A 22,061-nucleotide genomic window follows, 5' to 3' on the forward strand; every position below is an offset into this window, starting at 1 on the left:
ATGAGGGGAGCAGCGGGTGAGATAGAAGAAGTCTGCTGCACCATGTGGATCACCTCCGGGGCTGGAGATTGAACTGTACTGAAGCGGCTGCGTCAAGCTTGCAGTGCTTCATCTTAACCCGTTATGCGCCGGGGAGAGCCCCCGGTCATATTTTAACCTTTTGATTTTCAATGGATAGCAGCAAAATCTGACATCTTCGTGCTCAGACAAGAGAATTACTCTTTCCCACTGTATTAAGACTGAACTTCTCATAAATATAGTAGGCTTAGATTTGGTGAACACACAGGAAGGAATTGTCAGAGACAGGAAGTAAAATTTTCTCATTTTGAATAAAAGTAGGTATATCAGTTCCTAAATGATGACATTTTGAGAGAGACTCAGGTCAGAAGAGATTTTGAGTATGGGTACAGTTTAATGTGTTTTCTGTTTTTGTTTTGTTCTCTATAGTAATTAGCAGAGCAAGAGATTTGTAGTTTTGTCTTATGCTTGATAGAAGGCAGATCTTCTTTACATGCTATGTAAAATTAATGGAATACAATAGGATAGACTCAAGGTAAGGTATATATTTGGTCAGATTATTGGGAAATGATATTTGAAGTCTTCCTAAAATTTTCGCTTATTCTTCTTTACTACCACTTGGCGATTTTCTTAGGTCCCTGGACCTATTTGGGCTGGGGAGAGCAGCGAAGTACGTAAGAATTTAAACACCTTATAACTTTTTTCATCCTCCCTCTTCATACCTTTCTTCATATTCTCTTTGAACTATGAAGCTGAATATTCATGCATACAAGCTTATATAATTTTATTCCGCTCCTCCCCTAGTTCTCTCAGGAGACAATTACCTGTAACAGAATATTTAACCCTTTCATACTAGTTTATTGAAGAATTCCTGTATGTGTGTTTATATGATACATTTTAAGTCAAATTCCTGACAGGATCTCTTGATTATTAATTTCCAGAGATGAGCAATACCATCAATTTCCTAGTGTAGGAAATGCCCTTTGAGCTCTTGACTAAAGAGTGCCATGACCAAAAGATTCAGTCTGGAAAAGATAATTGATTTCTGATGTGAACAACAGGGTGAAGACATGGTTTGACATACCTTAAAGTAGCCCAGCTAGGCTGGAGGCTTAACTTGGTTCTAGAACTGAGAGAGTGGGTAGCAAGAAACATAGCCCGAGGGGGAAATTACTGGTTATGTTACCCATGTGACTGGGAGTCTGATTAAGCCCTTGTTATTAGGTAACAAAATGCTAAGAGAGGCCAAATTTTATCTGGTCACTTGAATTTCTCATGAGTATGTGCTTTCTGTGATTTGAATTCTGAGTAGTTCCTCTAGGTTAAGTACTCAAAGGCAGCCTGAGAGAGCTTAGATAACTTGCTTTATAATAGGAAAAAAGTAACCCTTGTGTTAGGGAGAGGTTTGGATTCTCTTCCCCTTCTTTTAACTGTACTGTGGATTTAAAGACAGGGTCTCAATCTTGGAACACACCTGTCAGTCTCATTGTTAAGTTATTTCATTCAATTTTGTTAGAGCTCTTCCCCTGTGTCTGGAGCACAGGTTAGACTTTTGACCCACTTTACTTTCCCCAGCCTATTTTTCCAGATATATCTTCTCTTCCATGTATCTGCCAAATAAGCAACATAATTCTCAAAAGTACGTAGTATTGAACTTTTAATCAAGCCATTATTTTTTTTAAAGATTTATTTATTTATTCATACAGAACTGGGGTACAGGCCAGAGATGCAGAGGGTGAGAGGATTCACCAGAGACATAGTGGGGAGCAGAACAGGCAGATCGACGAAATACACTGCTGAGGGGAGCAGGGGGCGGGTCAGGAGAGGTCTACCACGCCATGTGGATCTCCTCCGGGGGAGGTGGGGATCGAACTCATGAGGAAGTGGCTTAAGCTTCTTAGTGCAGTGCTTTAACCCGCTGTACCACCAGGGAGGGCCCTCAAGCCATTATTTTTATCCAGATTCAAGAAGGTATTTCTCCTCCCTCTCCAGTCTTCACCAATTGAAAACTCACCAGTTTTTTCAAAATCATTTTCTTCAGAAAACATCTTAATTTACCCAAACAGAAAGTGATCTTATTTTCAATTCATATAGCATTTAGCTTGTACAGTTCTCATGATAGTTCAACTACCATACATATTTTTTCCGTACATAATTTCTCTTTCCCAGACTGCATGTAGGCACTCAATAATCATGTAAATAAGTAAGTTTTCTCAGCCATTTAATAATGTTTCATCATTCAAAAAGACTAGCAGGGCTCTCAACTTTTGCCCTCAAGCTATTTCATAAATTCCTCCTTAGACTGAGTAGGCAAATCTGCACTCACTTCTCTTTTGAAGGAGGAATTTTCTGTTCCAGCTAGTTCTGTTCCACTGAACTAGTGCTGCGGGGCAGAGAATAGGGCCAGTAAGGAAGTAAGGAAGAGATTGTCACTACCACACTAACACAATTCTTTCCTTCAGGTTTTTTCACTTAATTTCCCTTTTCAGCTTCTAAATCATCTTTGTTGGTGCCAGGAAGTTACTTTCTAAGAAAATTAGGGATAAGGTAGGGAAAGAAAAGAAAATCTGGCCCTTACCAGCTCCCTACCTTTTTCTTTTTTCTTTTCTTTCTTTCTTTCTTTTTTTTTCTGTTTCTTTCCTTTGTCTCTTCTTACTTCCTTGACTTTCCTGTTCCTTCCCACCTTTTATGTTATATTTGCAACCTCCTCTTTCCATAGACACTATTTTGTAATATTTGTTCTTTGCTTCTTTAGTATAGAAATTTCCCTTTAGGGAAGTTTTAGAATATTCCCACCATTATTAGCCTAGCAAAATAAAAAGGTATAGCATTACTTAGGAGTGGTAGGTCAGATACAATGAGAAACTAAGGACCATCCATGTAGTTTCTGTCTCTGGACCATGGGCTCCTAACTGATTAACTACCCTCTCTTGATCCTTCTAATCAACAGAATTGTCTGTCATCCCTCCCTCTTTGAAAGAGACTCATCTTTGTTCTTTGGGTGATGTAGAAAACCCTCCTGCTGGAGTTGACTTTTAGTTTTGTGTGTTTTGTTGCCTCTGCCTTCTCTTCTGTATACATGAATAACCCAGCTCTGATTTCTTCATAGTTCTTTGTGGAATGAGAAAGAATTTTCTATGAAAGGCATACTGGGCTTTGTACCTTATAGGTCTTTAGAACAACAAATGCATATAAAACCAGTACCTCCAAAGTCTTTCTTTCTTGTTTTCAAAAGACTTTGTAAAGAATACTGTGCACATCCTATTGTTTGCTTTTGTTTTCCATCTTTACTGTATGCACCCTTTATTGGCAAGTGTTACTAGTACTGTCCTTAACCATTTGAATATTACTCTCTTTCTTATATTGACTTCCATCTCACTGCCCTTGGATTTCTGATCACTCCCCCTTTCACATTTTGCTATAAAGTCAAATGGGTAAAAATTAGATCTTGTTACCCTTATTCCTATCCTAGGGATTGTTGTTTTAAATTCAAATAGATAAATTTCATAAAAACTTTTATTCCTAATCCCATCCTAAATCCACAATTCTGTCTGGAAACCCATGTTTAAATTTTATGCTTTGCAGTGAAAAATCCATATTTGTGCCCTTTTTTAGTAGAATTATTATCTATTACTCTAACATAGATTCTAGTGGTCATTTCCCAATTTTATCTTCCATTTGTCCCAAAGAAGGACAAATCTGTCTAGATTTTTTCCTATTAATTAATTCTTATTTCTACTGCATGTAAAGCTCTTTCCTTACACGAGTAATTACATGGTCTTCAGGAGACTTCTGCAGCTCACATTATTACCGAGATTATCTTTTAAAACTACTCCTAATACAAGGAGTCCATCATCTGGTAAAGTAACTTCTTTTTTAAGGATGGTGAATGTTCTTTTTCCTTGTTGTGAGCCAATAGGAACTTGGCAAATGAGGATATATAGGACCTTGTTAATAATACACATATGGAGATTGTGTCAGAAATCTCTTCTCTATAAAATAACCTACAAACACTATTAGGTTGATGCCTTTTTCAAGCACAATGTTGCACATTTTTAGTTTTGTTTGGAGTGGGATTTGTAACTGTGGTAATTTTAGCTAAAATTAAGAATAAAAATGTAATTAGTAAGGTGCTAGCCTGAAAAGCAGAAATAATGCTATGAAGTGGTAGTCACTGCTATTAAACTTGACTTCATTGTTGACAGGATTTCATTGGCAGTGATATGTTTTCCTGTTTTCCTTCAGCTCGAACTTTGAATGGGAGTTCTGTGACCAGGGTTAGGTGATTGACAGGAATTGTTAAAAAACAAAAACAAAAATCAAAGTCACAGCAAGGCAGTAGGCCTGCTGCTGTTCTCTGCCTCAGTAAGGGCTTTTTACTTGACTTCCAAGTGTTGGCTTTGACCTTCCAGATTTTCTGCCTGGATCAACTTCCCATATTGGCCCTGCTTTTTAGGTTCAACTATGTATTTTAAAGTCTGAACACACCAAGCTAACTTTAAACAAAAAATTATTTTTTCTAAGCTATAGAAAACCTTTTTCCCTTTCCACCCTCTTTTGATGATAGAAGACCATGTTTATATAATCTAAACAAAGGTTTTCATTAAGGTTATAATAGCGAGAGAACCAGAATTCCAAAGAATTATGCATTGGGAAAAATGCAATTTGGAACTCATTTAAGAATTAGCCCTAAAATTAATCTAACTCCATTATCTCTTTCCAAGAGAAAGAGGCTTGTATGTGTTAATTGAGACAGTTTTGCATGTGACTTTGAGGTCACTGGGCTCAAGTGCAATTTACCTTGCTTCTGTATTCAAGATCCAGGCTAGTGGCTTACCTAATAGGAAGCAGAAAAAAATTTGAAAAACGAAATAAAACTGTAGTGTTTTTATTGACTGTGCTTATTCCACAGCTTTTGAAGATGCTGATAGTGCCGTGGATGACAGAGATAGTGACTATCGCAGTGAAACCAGCAATAGCATCCCACCTCCTTACCATACAACTTCTCAACCTAATGCTTCTGTGCACCAGTTCCCTGTGCCTGTGCAATTGCCACAGCAGCTGCTACTCCAGGGCAGTTCCAGGGACTCTTGCAATGATTCTATGCAAAGTTATGACCTTGATTTTCCAGAGCGGAGGGCACTCAGGTAGGTATTGGGAACAAAGCACTTTTTCTTCATAGTGTGGTACCTAGATGCAATTGACAAGTTTTGGGGTGTTTTAATTTTAGTAATGGTGCAAGTAGAACAGTATGCTGTACCAAGCTGTAGCCATGCTGTGTAGACTCTTGATCTTTGTTTCTCTTTCACACATTTGTGTTTCTATCAGTAATAGTTCTCATGATCTGCCGTTCTTAACTGGTTATCCTTGTCTGCTTAGAGTGGATCGGTGAAAAAATCTGATTGTTCCTGTGCCCAGTCCAGTGATTTTTTGATAGACCTTTCACTAGGATTTCAAAAAGAAAATCACAGATTTAATGTTGAATAATCTTTCTTACTTAAATATTTCTCTGGAAACTTTAGAAGAAAACCAATATGATCTCACTATGGCTGATTCTGTACTTTTTCTGGCCAACTTTAAAAATATTTTTCTTTTGACATAGCTTCAATAAAAATTTTTCCTTTTAAAAAATATTTATTTCTTAAATATGTGAAATATTTACATGGCTAAAAAAAGTTAAGGTATAATACAATACACAGCAAAGAATCTATGACGCACACCCGTATCCTCTTCGATCTCATTCCCTTCCGGTTTCCTTTCCAGTACTATTTGTTTATTAAGTTCCCTCCAATGGACTTGTTGTCATATTTATGAGAACAACAAGTACTTACATATATGCTCCCCTCTTTTCTCCCAACCTAATTAAAAATCCAAACATAAAATTTAGAGATATAATATAACGAATATATGTGTCCATTCCTAGTGTACCAGCTGGGGTTTTGCCATGCTTGCTTCATCTCTTCTCTCTTCTATATATTCATATACACATCTTTTGTTTCTGAATCATTTGAAATTAAAGTGAAGATAACATGTTTTTTCACCAAGAAGTACTTGAACAAATAATTCCTAAGAAAAAATACTTTCTCTTACATAACCCCAATACTATGGACATACTTAAGAAATTTGATGATATGATGGTATTATTTAATCTGTAGATTGTATTTATATTTCCCCACTTGTCCTAACAATGTCCTGTACGTCAGTTTTTTTTTTCTTCGTTTTTGATCCATTATCCAAATAGGAACCTTTGTGTGTTGCACTTTTCTCACATTTCATTATCTGATCCAAAGAGAAACATGCCAGCAACTCCCCTGAAGTTTGTCCCTAGTCCTTGCTGGTCTGTTAATTGAATACTTACATAATTTCTTCATTTTATTTTAGTTGTTTGTATAGCCCTATTTTAAGAAAAATTATAATAGTAAAATTAAAGTTTTTTCACCATCTTTCCCTTCTGTTTTTATAAGAACTAGATATGCAGGCTAGCAGTGATCATGGCACATCAAGATACAAAACTATGCACTCTTTCCTAGAACAGCTGCAGTTTATCTAGTAACTTATTTCCTGGGCTTGTGTTGTAATGACACTGAGAAGCGCATTAGTGGTATACTTTAAATTGCAAATTATTTTCATACAATTTTTCTTGAATTGATCCTATATAAATTTGACTTTCTGTGTTAGTATATGAAACAAGTTAGAAAAAAACATCTCAAAAGTAAATGTAATAAAGTAAAAATGAGAACAACGAACAATTATAAACCAGAGACTCTGTATGGGATGAAAAGGGTGTGGGATAAAAACTGGGGTAGAAAATGGACACAGGACCATGGCACACGGGTGAATTGATGGTGGGAAGCCTGCGGGGACTACAACTGAGATGCCAAAATGTACAAAATGAAGAATGGTGTAAAAAATAAATAAGGAAAAAAATAAATAAAACTAGAAAAATAAAGCAGCCCAACAAGAGAAGAAGTTAACATGATTTTTAAGAGAACTTTCATTAAATATATATTTTTTACAAGTTTTGAAACAATTTCTTGAAAAGGTTATGAAAAAATTATATCACTAGCACTGATTTTTAAATGCTTTTACCTCTGTAAATACTTGGTTAATACTTTTTTTTTTAAGGAAGAATTTTTTAGTACCTTACAGTAAATTACAAGTGTAAAATAGCTGCATTTATTATACTCATGCCAATCTTTTAATTTAAGTGGAACTATAAAAATTTCTAGCCCTCCAGTGAGTTTGCATTTTTGATGGTAAAAGGGAGTAAAGAAACTGCAAGTAAGAAAATGTTTTAAATTGGATTTCCTTACTCAACCAAGTAATCAGTAAGCTGATTTGCCTGTGTCCAGAATAATAGGAGATTTTTGTGAAACATAATTTTCATTTTGACAATAAAGTTGAACTCTGTTAGATATTATTTAGCTAAAGTGTAGTATTGAGAAGAGTCAAAGGATATCAGCCTGATTCTTGAAGATTTTTAGTGATTTTAACAAACATTTTGATTCTGCCTCTGTTTCCTAAAAAAATGCTATTGTATTTTAGATCTATGAGAGAATACACTGAACTAACAAATTCCTATTCTGCAGGCTCTCCCTATACCCCTTAGTACACAGGAAGCAAGCTGTCTATAACCTGTCTTCAGTATTCTTTGACTTAGTAGAACCTGTAGCTTCTGCTGTTGTAATCAGTATAGGGAAAGATTTTCATTTTACTGTAAACCTCAGTATATATAGCTTTAGATTTCACAAACAATGCATCATAATGCTTTTAACAATTTGCTGGTTTGGTAGTGTTAAGAAGATTTGACTTTTGCTAATAATCAAAGATTACTATTATTCTGTACATATTTTTCTTTTTAAAAGACATATGTTTGACCACATTCTTGGCAATACAACTTAAAATCTGACTTTTGGTGTATTAATAGCTAGGCTTCTTTTTAGACCAAATTCAACAAAATTAGGGTTCTTGAAATCCATTGATAATGTTTATTTTAAATTTTGTCTTTGCAAATACATTCTAATTATTGATGAAATATGTTCATGTAGTTGTTTATTTGATCCTCAGAAAATAGAAAATTTTATTTTAGTCCTTAGAAAATAAAAGTGCTCCAATGAGAAATGGTAGCAAATGAAGTGATTTGAAGTTGTTATTATAGCTGTTCTTTTGCTGAGATGGAAAAAAACAACTTGACTTTAATGATTTAAGAGTATGGGAATTTTTTTATTTTTTTCAATCTGTATTTTTTTAAATCACATTGACAGTTTTACTATTTCTAGTCTGATTCTCATTGAACATGCACTAAATCTTAATTTGTTTCTTTTCTTCTTTCTCCTTTTTTGTTTACCTTACCATTTCTCCAATTTTATTATTTTATACCAGAAAAAACCAACATGCCAAAAATAACAAAATTATTTCAGCTTTCTCTGTCATTAACTTTGAAGAGCAAGAAGGTGTATATAAGGAGATAGAGGAAAAAATATCACAAACCTTTCTGGACAGTAGGGACATAAGCTTAAGGGAAGCAGAGGTAAATGAAACTCACAATCTTTCAAAAGCTAATAAACACTATAGCCAACAAGAACAACAAAAGAATAAGAATTGGAAAAAGACACCATCTAAGATTCAGGGAACAGAATTTGCCACTGCCTTTAATTTTGCATTTAAAGCACCTGTTTTCTCCAAATATCCTAAGAAATATAATGTAATAGATACAAGAAGAAAAAAGAAGCCCTTATATACTCATTTTGAACAGTGAAATAAGACAATGCAGTGCTAGATTAGGAAGTGAGGCTGATTTCGAAAGTATATATTCTGACACTGAAAGTTGCAACATTTGTCCTATTGAAAAGAAGAAACATAATTACCCAGTTTTGTACCCTTACAAAAATGGATTTGTGGTTGAGAGTGGCATGCTGACCACTAAATTAGAAAGTCAAGATTGTAATCTTCCTGGTTACTTTGAGTACTATGAAAAATCAGCTGGCTTAAGCCAGCATATTATTAATTCTACTCCACTGGATATTCTTGAAGATTCTACAAGTAGTACTTCTTATGAACTTCTGGACTCTCCCATTTCTGATAAGCAAGAATATTTACTGTCACAAACCTGGCAGTCACCCAATGTCTGTCATATTGGAGGCATTCCTGAACACTATTATGTAGCAAATGCAGAAGTCCCATTACAAAAGATGAATTGTGCTAAAAATGCACTTAGAGATCTGTCTGGGTGCACCATGAAAGAGATGACATCTCCCTCTATAGAAGAATCCAAGAAGGACTATATTGGCACAATAGATGAGCTTCAGTGTTTGGTAGAAACAGTGTCAGAATATTTAGCTGAAAAGGAAGAAGAGATTGATAGATTTGTTTCCCTTTCAAAAACTGATAAAGTATTTAAACACAGTAGTACTATTGATAATGCAGAACGGAAAATGTTTGTGGATCAAATTTTACCATTCACTGTTGTCAAGAATGATAAAGATAAGGCTGTCTCTTTTCCTGAGCTGAAACGTGCTTTTGGTTCTTTATTCATTTCACTCACAACAAAGGTGGGCTCAGGCACAAAGCATCTAACAGCCTCTGTGGAAAAGCTGGTTTATTCAGTTCCAGAGAAAACAGAAAGGCTTAATCCAATAGAGACAACTAATTCAGTATCTGAACCCAGAGTCAAGTCAGTACTAGAGAGGGATTCTTCCATGCAATCTCTACTATCCTGTCAAATAGTTGATAATAAGGATATTAGCAGACACAGCAAAACTGCTGAAAATGAGCACACAGGTAAGAAAGTTAGTAGTTCATTCTTTCAGAATACATAACGTATCATTGGAAAGGTCTCAGCTCCACAGAGTTGGAGTTCGGTTGTAAAGTCTGTTTTCACTATGCTAAATACATTAAAGATCTTTTCAGAAAAGGAGGAAGCCAAAAAAGATGATCAACAGAGCAAGCATACAAGCAAAGAAAACTTCACTGACTGTGGTTCAGAGTCAGATAAAAAGGAAAATACTTCTGGCAATAACAGCAGTAGCATTGTCATTTTAGATAATAGTGATAGAGAAATTACAGGCTGCCCCCAAATACCCATGAATGGGTATTTGTCTTCCCAGGTGACCAATGAACTGTCAAGCCTAGCCAGTTCTACAAGTAATGAGAAAGATGATATTGACAGTCTGTTGGAAGGAAAATCCCTTGCAGATCTGTTACCAGATCAACCAAAAATATGTGCCAAAGGTAGGTACTTCAGGACATCTTATTGTAGCTGGCAATGGAAGTATAAATAAAGAGAGTTCTTCAAAGCCAATAGATGGGGGTAGAATTGCTGGTGGTGGTGATTTCCTTGAGCCACTCATAAAATCCTTTAACCAGTTTTTGATCACTTCCCCTGAGGCCTGTTCAAAGGAAAATTTATCAGAATCTCTGAAAACTCATCAATTGGAAGATGGTAGATGTGAAAGGGGTCCTAAGAAAGATGGACATTCCTTTTCCTTTAGTAGAAAGCAACATATTCCATTCTTAAGAGTGTGTAGTCATTCTGAAAAGCAGCAGGATTTAAGAGAGAGTGGAAGCATTTTTCCTTTGTTTAAATTGCCTTTCACTGACAGTCACAGCACCATCAGTGACCAGAGTTTTCATGACTCAGCAGTATCCACTGATGAGGAGATTCAAAGAAACTGCAATGAAAATGCCAAACTTAGTTCAATAAATTCTAGCTCAGTTCCAAATAGTGACAATAATCTAGGGAAACTTGGCAATACAGAGAAATTGAGTAACCAAAAAAGTTATGCTGAAGATGCCAAACTTAATATAATAATGTCTGATTCAATTCCAAATGTTAATAATCATCTTGGGAAATATGGAAGTATAGAGGGATTAAATCTAAGTGACCATACAACATTAGAAAATTGTGACAGAAATACCTTAGATATCCTGGGAGTTTTGCCTAGAGAACATATACTTTCAGATTCTTCAGAAGAAGGTAAGACCCATATACAAGTGACATCTCTAACAGTGTTGGACTCTTCATTAGCATGCATTTCTACCATATCAAAACCTACCTTTGTTAATGAAATTAGTGAAGACCAAGTTGTAGATAAAGCTGCACAGAAAAGAACCCAAAGAGCCTTGCTTTCTGTCCTGTTTAATAGATTTTCTTCTCCTGAAAATGTTTCTAGTCAACAAGAATTCGACTTGAAGAATGATGATTCCCATCTCAGAAGTACTACCCCAGGTTTACTCTCTGGAATATTTAATTTGATATCAAATAGCAGTACAACTGATTGTACACTAAATGAAGCAGCATCTCTGTCTTTAAGTGACATAAAGAGTTTGAATGGAAATAATAAGCACTTATCCTTGGATGATATCCCTGTTACTTCCTGTGTGACTTCTGAGAACCAGAGAAACCATGTTGAAAAACAAAGTTCTGCCTTCATAAGTAGCCCTTTGTCTCTACTTAGAGAAAACATACAAGTATCTGTTGCTTGGATTGATAATCATCATTGCCCTCCTACATGGAAAGATAAGCAAAATGAAAAGTTTTACTTCTCTTCTGAGAACAGCATACTTCATTGTGCTCCAAGAACTCAGCAGGACCTCTTAGAGAAACTTTTGACTAAAATGTCAATACTCTTTGTATGCTCTTGAAGCAAAACTTAATGAAGATTTAAACAAGTTAAATTCACCTATATTAAATACTAACATTCTTAATAATTCAAGCCACCATCAAGCGTTTGAAGAGATAAACAATCTGTTCTGTTATGAATGGGATTCTGATATCAAAGATTGCTCTAAAAATTCCAGAAAACTTCAACCAGTTGATTATATGTTGAATCACAATACATTTTCATCATTTGATGTTTTCCTGTGGCCTGACTCAGAAAACCCAGCAATAAATTTTTGCCAAAAAGATCAAAATGCAAATATGTTAGAGTGGAGAAGAACAAATCCAAGCAGTGTCACTTGGTGTGACATGCCATATGAATCATTCGACCAGTTAGCATTTAAGGAAGATTACTTATTAAGAGGTGATACGTGGGCAACTAACTCATTATATGGGAATTCTGATCCTCTAATTAATGAGACTAAAAATGTACAAGAAGAATTGCCTATTGACTTAAGTTCTTCAGATTACGAAACTATACACCCCATAGTTGATCAAGCATCAAGAATGGAAGAAAACTTTGTTTTTCCAAGTGTTTGTTATGAGTACCAGGAATGGTTGGCATGTCTTGGAAATGGAGTGTGGTGGCCATTAGAGGATGGAGAGTATGGATATTATATGTTCCATGATGGTCAATATATCTATTCTTTCCTCACTGATTCTACTGGGCAGTATGCATATGTATTTATACCTGATTATTCTTATCAAGAGTATTTGAATTGTGATTTACAGGCAAATGAGCTTTCAAGTACTATTTTGGATAGCATTATTCCTGCCTATAGTTTTAAAGTACTTGACAAGGAAGATGAATTATTGTGGTACTTTGAAGAGGAGTCAATTGATGGACCTCTTGATTTATCTGGGGTTCTGCCAAAAAGTGAGGGAACAATGTATCTGGATTTGGAAACTTGTTCACAAGTACTTGAAAAATCAAATTATAGTCAAGGAGATCAGCCATTAGATTTTTCAGGCTACAATCCTCAAAAGTTCAAAGGAGATTTTAGATCTTTTAAAGAAAACCTGTGTGGTCCTGAATACTTTGAATGTATGTCGGATCTCAGGAATCTGCCTGAAGCTATTGATAATCATGTCTTAAATAGAGATAAAATTATAGAAGGACATAGGAACCAACATCTGGCTAAGGATTCATCAGTCCACATTTCCAGTTCCCAGTGACTTCAGTCTTCTGAAGAAGCTGCTTTTTGGGTTCATCTTGAAAAGATGACTAATAGCTCACAGCAAGCAGGCGCAATATCATCAATGAACAAAGTGACTTCTGCTTTGTGTGCCTTGGTTGGAAGTACTTTGAATTTTGATAAAAACGAATCCTTAGAATCTTTGGCTATGGAGAAAATACTTCAACAGTTCAAATTAGCAGATCTCACAAATGACGGTTTTCAGTTGTTAAGTTTGAGTAAACAATCGTCATCCCAAAATGAGAAAGAAAGTCTTTTCCAGGAGGATTCAGACAGACAGATGTTATCCAGTGTTCAGCAAGCTGAATTAACTAAAACTATGAGGCAAGAATTCCCTTTAGGTAAAAGCATTCATATGAAAAAACAAAGTTTGTTAAAATCTGTCTTCCAGGTAAACAAAACAACTCCTCAAACTAAATCAGGTATCGAAGATGATGAAATTATTGCAGCTGATTCTGTTTCAATTCCTCTTCTATCACCATTTAGTAGGGATAAATACAAGAATTGTGAGCTTCCTGCAGACCAACCTTCCAAAGAGTCTGAGAGGACATTATTTAAAAGTGCATTGAAACTCTTTGGTCAGGGAGAATACTCTTCACTAGGTAAGATAGCAAATGATAAGCAAGCATCTGGATTTTTGAATCATTTTAAAACCCAAGTCAGTGAAGAAGACTCAGCAAACTTAGAAAAAAATGTTAACAAAAATAGAAAGACTTCTCAAGAAAAGACAGGATCTTCTTTTTCAAACACTTTTGGTACCCTAGGGGATTTCTTCAAAACCCCCAATATACAAACAACTGAAAATAAATCTATTTCTTCAATGACTAATGGGGATGAAGTCAAATCAAACCCTGATCTAGTACAGTTAACTAGCCAGGATGTTGGGAACTCTCTTGCACCAGTTTACTCTAAAGTGAAGGTTAGTGTTACAAGTCTGAACAAGCAGACCACTATTGATGAAAGTGGGCTCAAAGAACCATTAACTAGGAAGATACTGGGTAATAATTTGTCTGAAAAAGAGGTACACTCCAGACACCACCTAATGCAGCAGTTGCCAAATTCATCTACCTCTACAGGTTGTCTCAAAGTGTCTTCTAAAGGTTCATCAAAGGAAGATAGTGGTCTGTCCACAGAGACAGAGGTATCAAGAAGTAATAAAATACTTTTGATATTCTGAGCAGAAGAAATTCAGGTGAACAAGAAAACTTTTCTGACAGAGAATTGGTTTTATCAGCTACCACATCTTCTTCCCAAACAGGGTTACCAATCAAAAAGAGTATATTTTCTTTCCTGTCTGGATCTGAAAAATCTGAGAACGAAGCCTCTGCTGCTCTACCAAGAATCAAATCTGAAGCAGAAGGGCGATTCACGTTTCCTTCCTTTTTTTCCACTCCTAGCTCAAATAGTAAGAAGGATGCTTCTCATAATAGCTCTACTTCTAGTTTTTTCAGCTTGTCCTTTTTGGATGAAAAGTGGCAGACTTCTGAGGAAAAACATAGTCTTTTAACTTTTCCAGTAACCTCCCAACCTTGTAAGAAATCAAATGCTCCTGGAGACATGAATGACATGGTGATGGGAGAAGTTTGCAATGACAATAGAGGGTGCATTGTTCAGGAGACAGTTCAAGAACAGCAAATGGCTCCTTGTGTTTCCATTGAGGTTACTACCTCCTTTGCAGATGAGCTCAAAGTAGAGGATTGTCAGGGAAAACTGAGCTCCATAAATAATGGACTAAGGACATCACTAGCAGATTTCCAGATGAATCAGTTGCAAAAAGACTTTTTTCTTCATTCATCAGGATTTAAGGCACAGACTGAAATATTCCCCACTGGCGTAGAAACTCTTGGGGTAGTTACCTATGGAGATGAGACTTTCAGCCAGGAAGGCTTCCTGGATGACTCACATGCCAAGTCTTTCCCACATATTAGCCATTTGATTGAAAAGCTCAACATCTTAGATACTTGTCCTAACCATCCCCAAGATGAAAGACTTACTAGTGAGCTGTTGAACTTGCCATTTGAAAAGGTCCCTGATGAGTGCCTAGCACAGATCTTAGAGAGAGCCGCCTCTGTAGAGCTAGTGTGTGCAGAGAACCACCAGAATCGAGATACAGATAAAGAGGAAGACAAGTCAGCTATGACCTCTTCAGCAGAAATGCTTTCAGGGTTTGTGACCAAGGTGAAATCTTTCTCTGAGTGCTTAATGGAACCTCCAAAAACTTTCTCTGGACTTTTCTCCTCTTTTAAACCTCCAAAGAAAAACCTGTTTTTCTCTCTTTCTTCTGGTGCACCATCTGAACCCCTCAGTAGTGAGTTATTTGGAATTTTTAAAAGTCCTAAACTAGAGAAAGACAAGCAAGAGTCATCTATCCCAGCTACTGCATGGCCTCAAAATGGTAGTTTCAGAGATTCTATAAGATCAACACCTCCAGAAAGTTTGTTCAGACAAGCTGCCTTTGCAGCACTCACTTCAGAATTTGCTCTCAGTGACTGTAGGATGACTCTGGTTAGTTCAGAGTTAGACTTAAAGACCTTAGTAGATGATTCTAAATTAACAACTGAAAGGGAAAACAGTAACATTCCTTCTGATAGTATTTCAGAACCCCAAGGTTCTGAAACAATTGGGGCTACAGCTTCTATCTCAGGTGATGATACTGGGCAAGGAGTGCTATCTCTGAGTGATGAAGGAGACATGGGAACATTGCAGACCACAGACACAGAGGCATCAGTGGAAGCAGAGAATACTTCATTGCCAGGACAGTTGCATCCATATCCTTCCTGGATAGCTAAAGAGCTTCCTGCTCCAGTTCAGCCACCTCTTCTTGAGGCAATCTCAGCTATGTAGTCAACCTTTATAAACCAAGGCATTTTGGAGCTACAGGTAACCAGTTCACAAGAAACCAGTACTACACTGTTCACTGGGGCAAGTGTCAGCCAGGGCACCACACTGGAGGCCCATAGCAATCTTGATTCACAGAAAGACCCACCTATAGTTTCTGAGGAAAGAAAAAAGTCAAAACCTCAATTTGACATGCCAAACATGTACCGTTGGCCAAAGCTCCATTTTCCACCCTCTGCTACTGACTATGGGAAGCCACTTAAGTCTTTCTTTCCCCTATCTTTTTCCCTTGGCAACAGAGCAAAAGAGGCTGGCTTAATGTCCAGTTTTAAGAAGTCAGCTCTGTTTGAGGGAGCTATAGAGGGGAGAGGGAGTAAAATAGCAAGTGATCCAAAACCAAGGTTTGAAAAGGAGCTGGATCTTTCATTCCCCAGGTCAGAAGAATACAAAGGGAACCTTGCACAAATACCTGCACAATCCTCCTCTCTAGTTTTGGTTATCAGCAGTGAGCAGAACCTTAACTCTAGTGAGACTGACAAAGTTTTGGAGTCTTCACGTATGTCTAGGGCCAGTACACAGCCAGCTCAGGTCTGTACTCAGCCGTCTGGAGCTTTGGAGCAGTTGGAAGCCAGGCCAAATGTGTGTCTTCATGGGTTCTTAGGGCCTGGAGAAGTCATAAACAAGCCAGAAATCCCAGCATCTGAAGAACACTGGGGTATCAAAAGCTATCTCTCTGACCCCACTTGTCCTTCTGGGAGTCATAAGGAAGAGCACTACACTGTCTCCAAGTTCCTTCACCAGCCAGAACAAGAAGAGGTGGTGGTACCTGCTAGCACGGACTCTAATCTGCATGACATCAAGGAACCAGAGACCATAAAAAGGCCTGTTCTCAGCTCAAGCATCATAAATGAGTTTAAGGAATTAGCCATTTATGATGCAGATGACTTAGTGGTAGATTAATCTTAGCTTGCTTTTTATCCTTTCTGTGGTGTTTCTAATCCCTGAACCTCATATTATATAGGAGTTAAGAATTAGGCCCCTCCCTGGTGGCACAATGGATTAAAGCACAGTGCTGCAATCAGCCACTTCAATACAAATTCTATCCCCAGCCCCAGAGGTGATCCACATGGCGTGGCAGACCTCTCCTACCTTGCCCGCTGCTCCCCTCAGCAGTGTACTCCGTCAGTCTGCCTGTTCTGCTCTCCACTCTGTCTCTGGTGAATCCTGTCGCTTCCCCTCCACCTCTTGCCTGTACCTAGGATCACCCTTATAACGAAGATATGAAAAGAAACAATAAACAATACCTCTTAAAAAAAAAGTTAAGAAATAACAATTGGGTCTTTTCATCTTCTCTCTTCTCTCCAGAGTCATATATAATTCAATTAAGTGCTTCCTGCATAAAAGGAAGGCAAGAGGTTCCAAGATTTACTTCCTCTGGTTTGTTCTCTCTTATATAATGGAGAAGAGAGGGCAGCAAGAGGTAGTATGCAGTTGAGTGGCATATATTAGTTACAACCATGTGATAGATTAGGGTGCTTCCTTAGACACTTATATCTGCCTAATGGGGAAAGACTGACTTCGCTTTGCTTTTTCAAGTGGCATGCTTTCTCCAGTGACAATGAGGCTATTAAGTATAATACAAAATGCAGATCTATACTCTATAGCCTATTTTATTTTTTTTAAAGATTCATTTATTTATGCATACAAGAGCTGGTATGTAGGCCAGAGATGCAGGAGGGTAAGAGGATTCACCAGACAGAGTGGAGAGCAGAACAGGTGGATACACTGAAATACATGGCTGAGGGGAGCAGTGGGTGAGACAGGGGAGGTCTTCCATGCTATGTGGGTCAGCTCCCTGCCTGGGATTGATCTTTTGTTGCTGTGACTGTGGACAGTTTCATAGTGCTGAGACTTAACCCCTTGTACCACCAGGGAGGCCCTCTACAGCCTACTTTACGTGGATTTGTATAGCTTCTTCTTAGATATCAGTTTTTATCTTTTACTACCATGGGACTGGTATCTGATAAGTACTTTAAGTCTTACAGGAATTCAGTGCTATTGTTTGTTGTAATTCTTCAGTTTAAAACATTGTTCAGAGTCCATTTGCAAAGGGCGCTATTATTCCCTTAAAAAGAAGCACTGTATGATGTAGCTTAAGAATGTTGCCATGATTTCTGATCAAAATGTGTCCAAAGGACTGGTCAGGAGTTTAGTATGTGTGTGTGTGTTTGTGTGTGTGTGTGTGTATACACTCAGAACCTGACCGGTACCTGTGTTGCTGCTATGGAATTAAGGCTCAAAAAGCAACTTGAAAATATTAGGTAATTGAGAGGAATAATGAAGGAAAATTTCTCTTCATGTAGCCAAGGTTAAAAATAAGTCCTTTAGATCTGACTGTGGCAAGGACACTCATTGTCCTTTTGTCTGGAGGCTCTCTTGAGATATCAGAAATAAAACGAGGGCTTCTGACTTGGATCAGATGGGCTGGGTATGCAAATATCCAGATATTCAAAGAGGCCAGGATAAATCATGTAACTCATCACTACTTTGCTGTCTTGAATAGTATAGAATCCCTTGGATTCAATTTATGACTCAGTAACCTTTGGATATTATCCTTTTTTTCAGACCATTGTCTACTTCCACTTTCTCTGCTAAGTTGCTGTCTTAGAGTAGGGCATCAAATTTCTCTCTGGGCATGGGAATTCAGGTGATTGAAAGACGGTTGGAATGGCCTGACTTCAGGTGGAGATGCCCTAGGTCGACTCTGACCTGGATCTTAGAGTTGGACTTTGCTTACTTTATCCAAAACTTATCTATGTCCTAAGAACAGCCCTATACAGGTGGGCAAATTCATCCTTAAGACCCTCCCCCTGTGCTGCCAGGAATATCATTGTAACATCTTGTCTATGAGACCTTTTTTTTAAAGAACTTTTTTGTTCTAGTCTTTATCTCCCAATGACTTCCATGACCTCTTCCTGCAGATGGCTGAGAAATAATTGAAGGAGCATGTCTGTTCTTTGTTCATCCTAAGGAACAGGCATTCATATTTCTACTTGTGGAGGAACAAAAGGGAACATAAATTTAATAAAGAATAAGAAAAGGGAGTAGAGTACTTTCATCCATTCACTGTGTGGAAATTAGGAAATTTAAATCACAGCCACTGGACATATTTTTAGAAGACCAAGCAAAGAATTTTAGGTATAATTAAGAAGCTGTTTTATTAATTCTCAATTGTACTTATAAATATCACATTAAGATAAAGTATTCTTTAAAATCATTTGCAGTGTTGAGGTGAAGTACTGTTGAAGAACCTAGCATGTCATGTTTTTTGTTAGTTTTCTGGTTGTGTTTCTGCTGAATAGATTAGTTCCTCTAGATTGTGAAATTTGGTCCTTTCTTCTTGGGAACCTCCTGTTTTTGATTCTTATTTAATCTTTCTTTCCTGGATTTACCCATGCTTTCTCCCTAGTCCCTAGTTTGCATTTATTTACCATCTGTCTTTCATCCTTACAGCCCCACCAGCAGTAGTCGGTATGGCTCTTCCTGCAATGTGAGTCAAGGAAGCTCTCAACTCAGTGAGCTAGACCAATGCCATGAACAAGACGAGGATCATCGGGATAGGGACTCAATTCATTCCTACAATAGCTCAGCCAGCATCTCCAGAGATGGCCAGCCAGGTTTTGGAGAACAAGAGAAAACTCTAGAAGTAACAGGTGAAACAGAGAAGGGGAGAGCATGTGAATCCAAGGAGATGAAAGAAAATGCCACAACCCATCATCTCCCAGATCTGGTGCTACATAAAGACCATGTCTTGAGCCCCCAGGAGAGGTAGGTGATAACTGCCTGGGGAGGTCACATGATTTCTTCAGCATTTGCCCTGTGGTATTGCTGAATATATGTGCTTTTTTATTTGTCTCTGTATGACTGGATGTGGTGGTGATTGGGGTACCCAGGTTTAGCTTTGAACTGTTTCTTTTGATTTTTGGTGCAATTCCCCAGATATTTTGAGACTCTCGAAAGAACAAACGGGTTCTTTGTAGTTAGCTGCCATGTATATACTTCTTCAGTCTGCATTTATTGGCTTACTAGTTGACCCCACATATGGCAGTTTCTTAGTCATCAGAACTAGAACTGACTTGAACCTTGCAAGTTATTTCAAAGGAGTTGCTTTGAGCTGACTTTCCAGACTATTAATATTTTAACTTTTCTTATGAATACTGGTTCCCACCCCCCACCCCCCAACCCGCCTGTGAAAACTAGTACAGAGTTAAAGTTTTGGTCTAGAAGCCAGATATAACCCAACCTCTAGTGGTGTGATTGGCAATTGGTACACATAAGAAGAAAAATACAAACTATTTCTTGTGACTGTTTTATAATGATGTTTAATACAGAGCTTAAGTGTTGTTATAGAGCTAAATTGGTAAGTACAGTAGCAGATAGGTTGTGACAGAATAATGTTTCTCAGATTTGGCACTATTGACATTTTGAGGTAAATAACGATTTGAAACTATTGAATGTAGTGAGAGATGTTTAGTAGTATCCCTGGCCTCTACATACTAGATGTCAATAACAATCCCCAGTTGTGACAACATCTCTGGATGTTGTCAGTTTTCTCTAGTGGGAAAGAGGGGACAGAAAGGGCTAGGTGTTGATTTAGTTTATCAAATTTAGACCTCTCACTGGAATATTGGAGCAGTGAATGCTAATTACATGGTAAAAGTTAGACATGTGAATGTATCTACTTCACCATTGAACGTGCAGACTTATTTTTGCTTTCATTTTTCCTGATTTTAAGTCATCTTTAATGGCTCATCTAGTAGACAGTCAGGATTCCGAGCTCTGAACTGACTATTTAACTGGATTAATGATCCACTAGAGGTCTTAGAGGACCTTAGACTTGGCAGATAGTGTTGTCAGGGTAGGGATCTTGGTAGAGCAGCAGAAGTGCCCAATGTGAGTATTTGTTTTCTGTTGGCTCCTCCTAGATCCTAGCAGTGTGGGTCATGTCTGCTTTACCTTGGCTAGAAGTGCCCACCAATGTAACAGTATAGTTGACCCAATTAGATGGCATTGGGACCTAACATATATTTCACATATTTAAATGGTTGACACTTGTCTAACGCCTTGGCAGTAGAGGGAGGCAACAGTAGGAGAGAGAAGAAGCATTATTACCAATAACTAGTTAAAAATCTTGATGATGACTTATTTCAATATAGGGTAGTGTTTCCGCCTCAAAGATACCTTGTTATATTTATTATTCATTTCACTGAGGGTATTCCTAAGCAGCCCAAAGAACAAAATCATGGCAGAACAAGATTATATTTTTCTTAGTCTTTTGATGTAGTATAGGAATTGGTAAGTCTTCCTTAGTATGTAGTGGATCAGGATGGGTTTACCGGAATCTTCAAAGAAATCCTCGAAGGGAAACTGGTGGTTTTGAGAGGGAGGGTGAGAGGGTCAGTCCATACTTCTCTGCATAGTTTCAGCCCTATGACTCAGGACCCTTACTATTGCTTTTGGTATCTTGATCCCTGACTGTCCTTGTGCCTCACTGGGTAAGTGAAAAAGGGGGAAAGTGCAAGTGAAAAACTAAAAGTTGTTATTTTAGGGAGAAATTGTTTTTACATTGAATATTCAGAACTGTGTTGTTTCTGTGGCTTAAATCATTAAACAAGAATAGGCATGAATACAAAACATTTTTATTTTAGATATTTGGCAGTCTTGCTTTGAACACTTTCACATTGTGGCCTAGACTCTTTTTTAAGGGGTGTTCTTTTCTTTGTTGAAAGTTTTCCTGGGGAAAATGCATCTTCACCATCCACCCAAGCCAGAACGCTCTGGATCCGAGCAGTTACCAAGGTTCGACTCCAACTGCAGGAGGTAGGAAATCTGTTCTTAGAAACTAGTTGGGACAGTTTTTCCTTTGAAACTGAGTGACATATGGTGCTGGGGAAGCAGTCAGTGATTAGTCATCTTCTTACAGTGTACTTCTGGTAATATATGACAAGTAAATTAGAGCCTTAAGAGAGGAGCAGCAGCTGATGGCTCCCTTCAATGCTGATGGATGGAGATCAGATAGTCCGAGTGGGTTGAGGGCCTGAAAGTAAAGTTATGTGGTTTTTTTTTGGGGGGGGGACTTAGTATTTCAACAGTTCTTATTAGGCAGTTTGTTGACACCCATATATAGCCAGTTCCATTGACAATGTGTGACGAATGCAGAGGCAGAAATGTTATATAGTGTTCATCAATGTCTCTGGGCTTCCCTTAACTAATATGAAAGAGTAAAAATTAAAGAGAAATGCTTTTCATTTTCAGTGTTATAAATTTGAAATGTCCTTATCTGTAAGTCA

At 37.5% G+C, this 22,061-nt stretch overlaps 1 protein-coding gene across 4 annotated transcripts in view; it reads left to right on the top strand.

Moving 5' to 3' along the window:
* UNC13B (unc-13 homolog B (C. elegans)) overlaps positions 1-22,061 on the top strand; it is a 191,253-nt gene that overhangs the window by 92,948 nt on the left and 76,244 nt on the right. For all 4 annotated transcript variants that reach the window (XM_004677763.2, XM_012721450.1, XM_012721451.1 and 1 more), the window contains exons 8-10: positions 4,931-5,165; positions 19,225-19,539; positions 21,501-21,591. In XM_004677763.2, coding sequence (XP_004677820.1) covers positions 4,931-5,165; positions 19,225-19,539; positions 21,501-21,591 — 641 coding nt within the window. The remainder of the gene's footprint in view (positions 1-4,930; positions 5,166-19,224; positions 19,540-21,500; positions 21,592-22,061) is intronic.

This window comes from Condylura cristata, unplaced genomic scaffold (genome assembly GCF_000260355.1).
Source record: "Condylura cristata isolate star-nosed mole 26May11 unplaced genomic scaffold, ConCri1.0 scaffold00006, whole genome shotgun sequence".
In the NCBI taxonomy this organism is placed as follows: domain Eukaryota; kingdom Metazoa; phylum Chordata; class Mammalia; order Eulipotyphla; family Talpidae; genus Condylura; species Condylura cristata.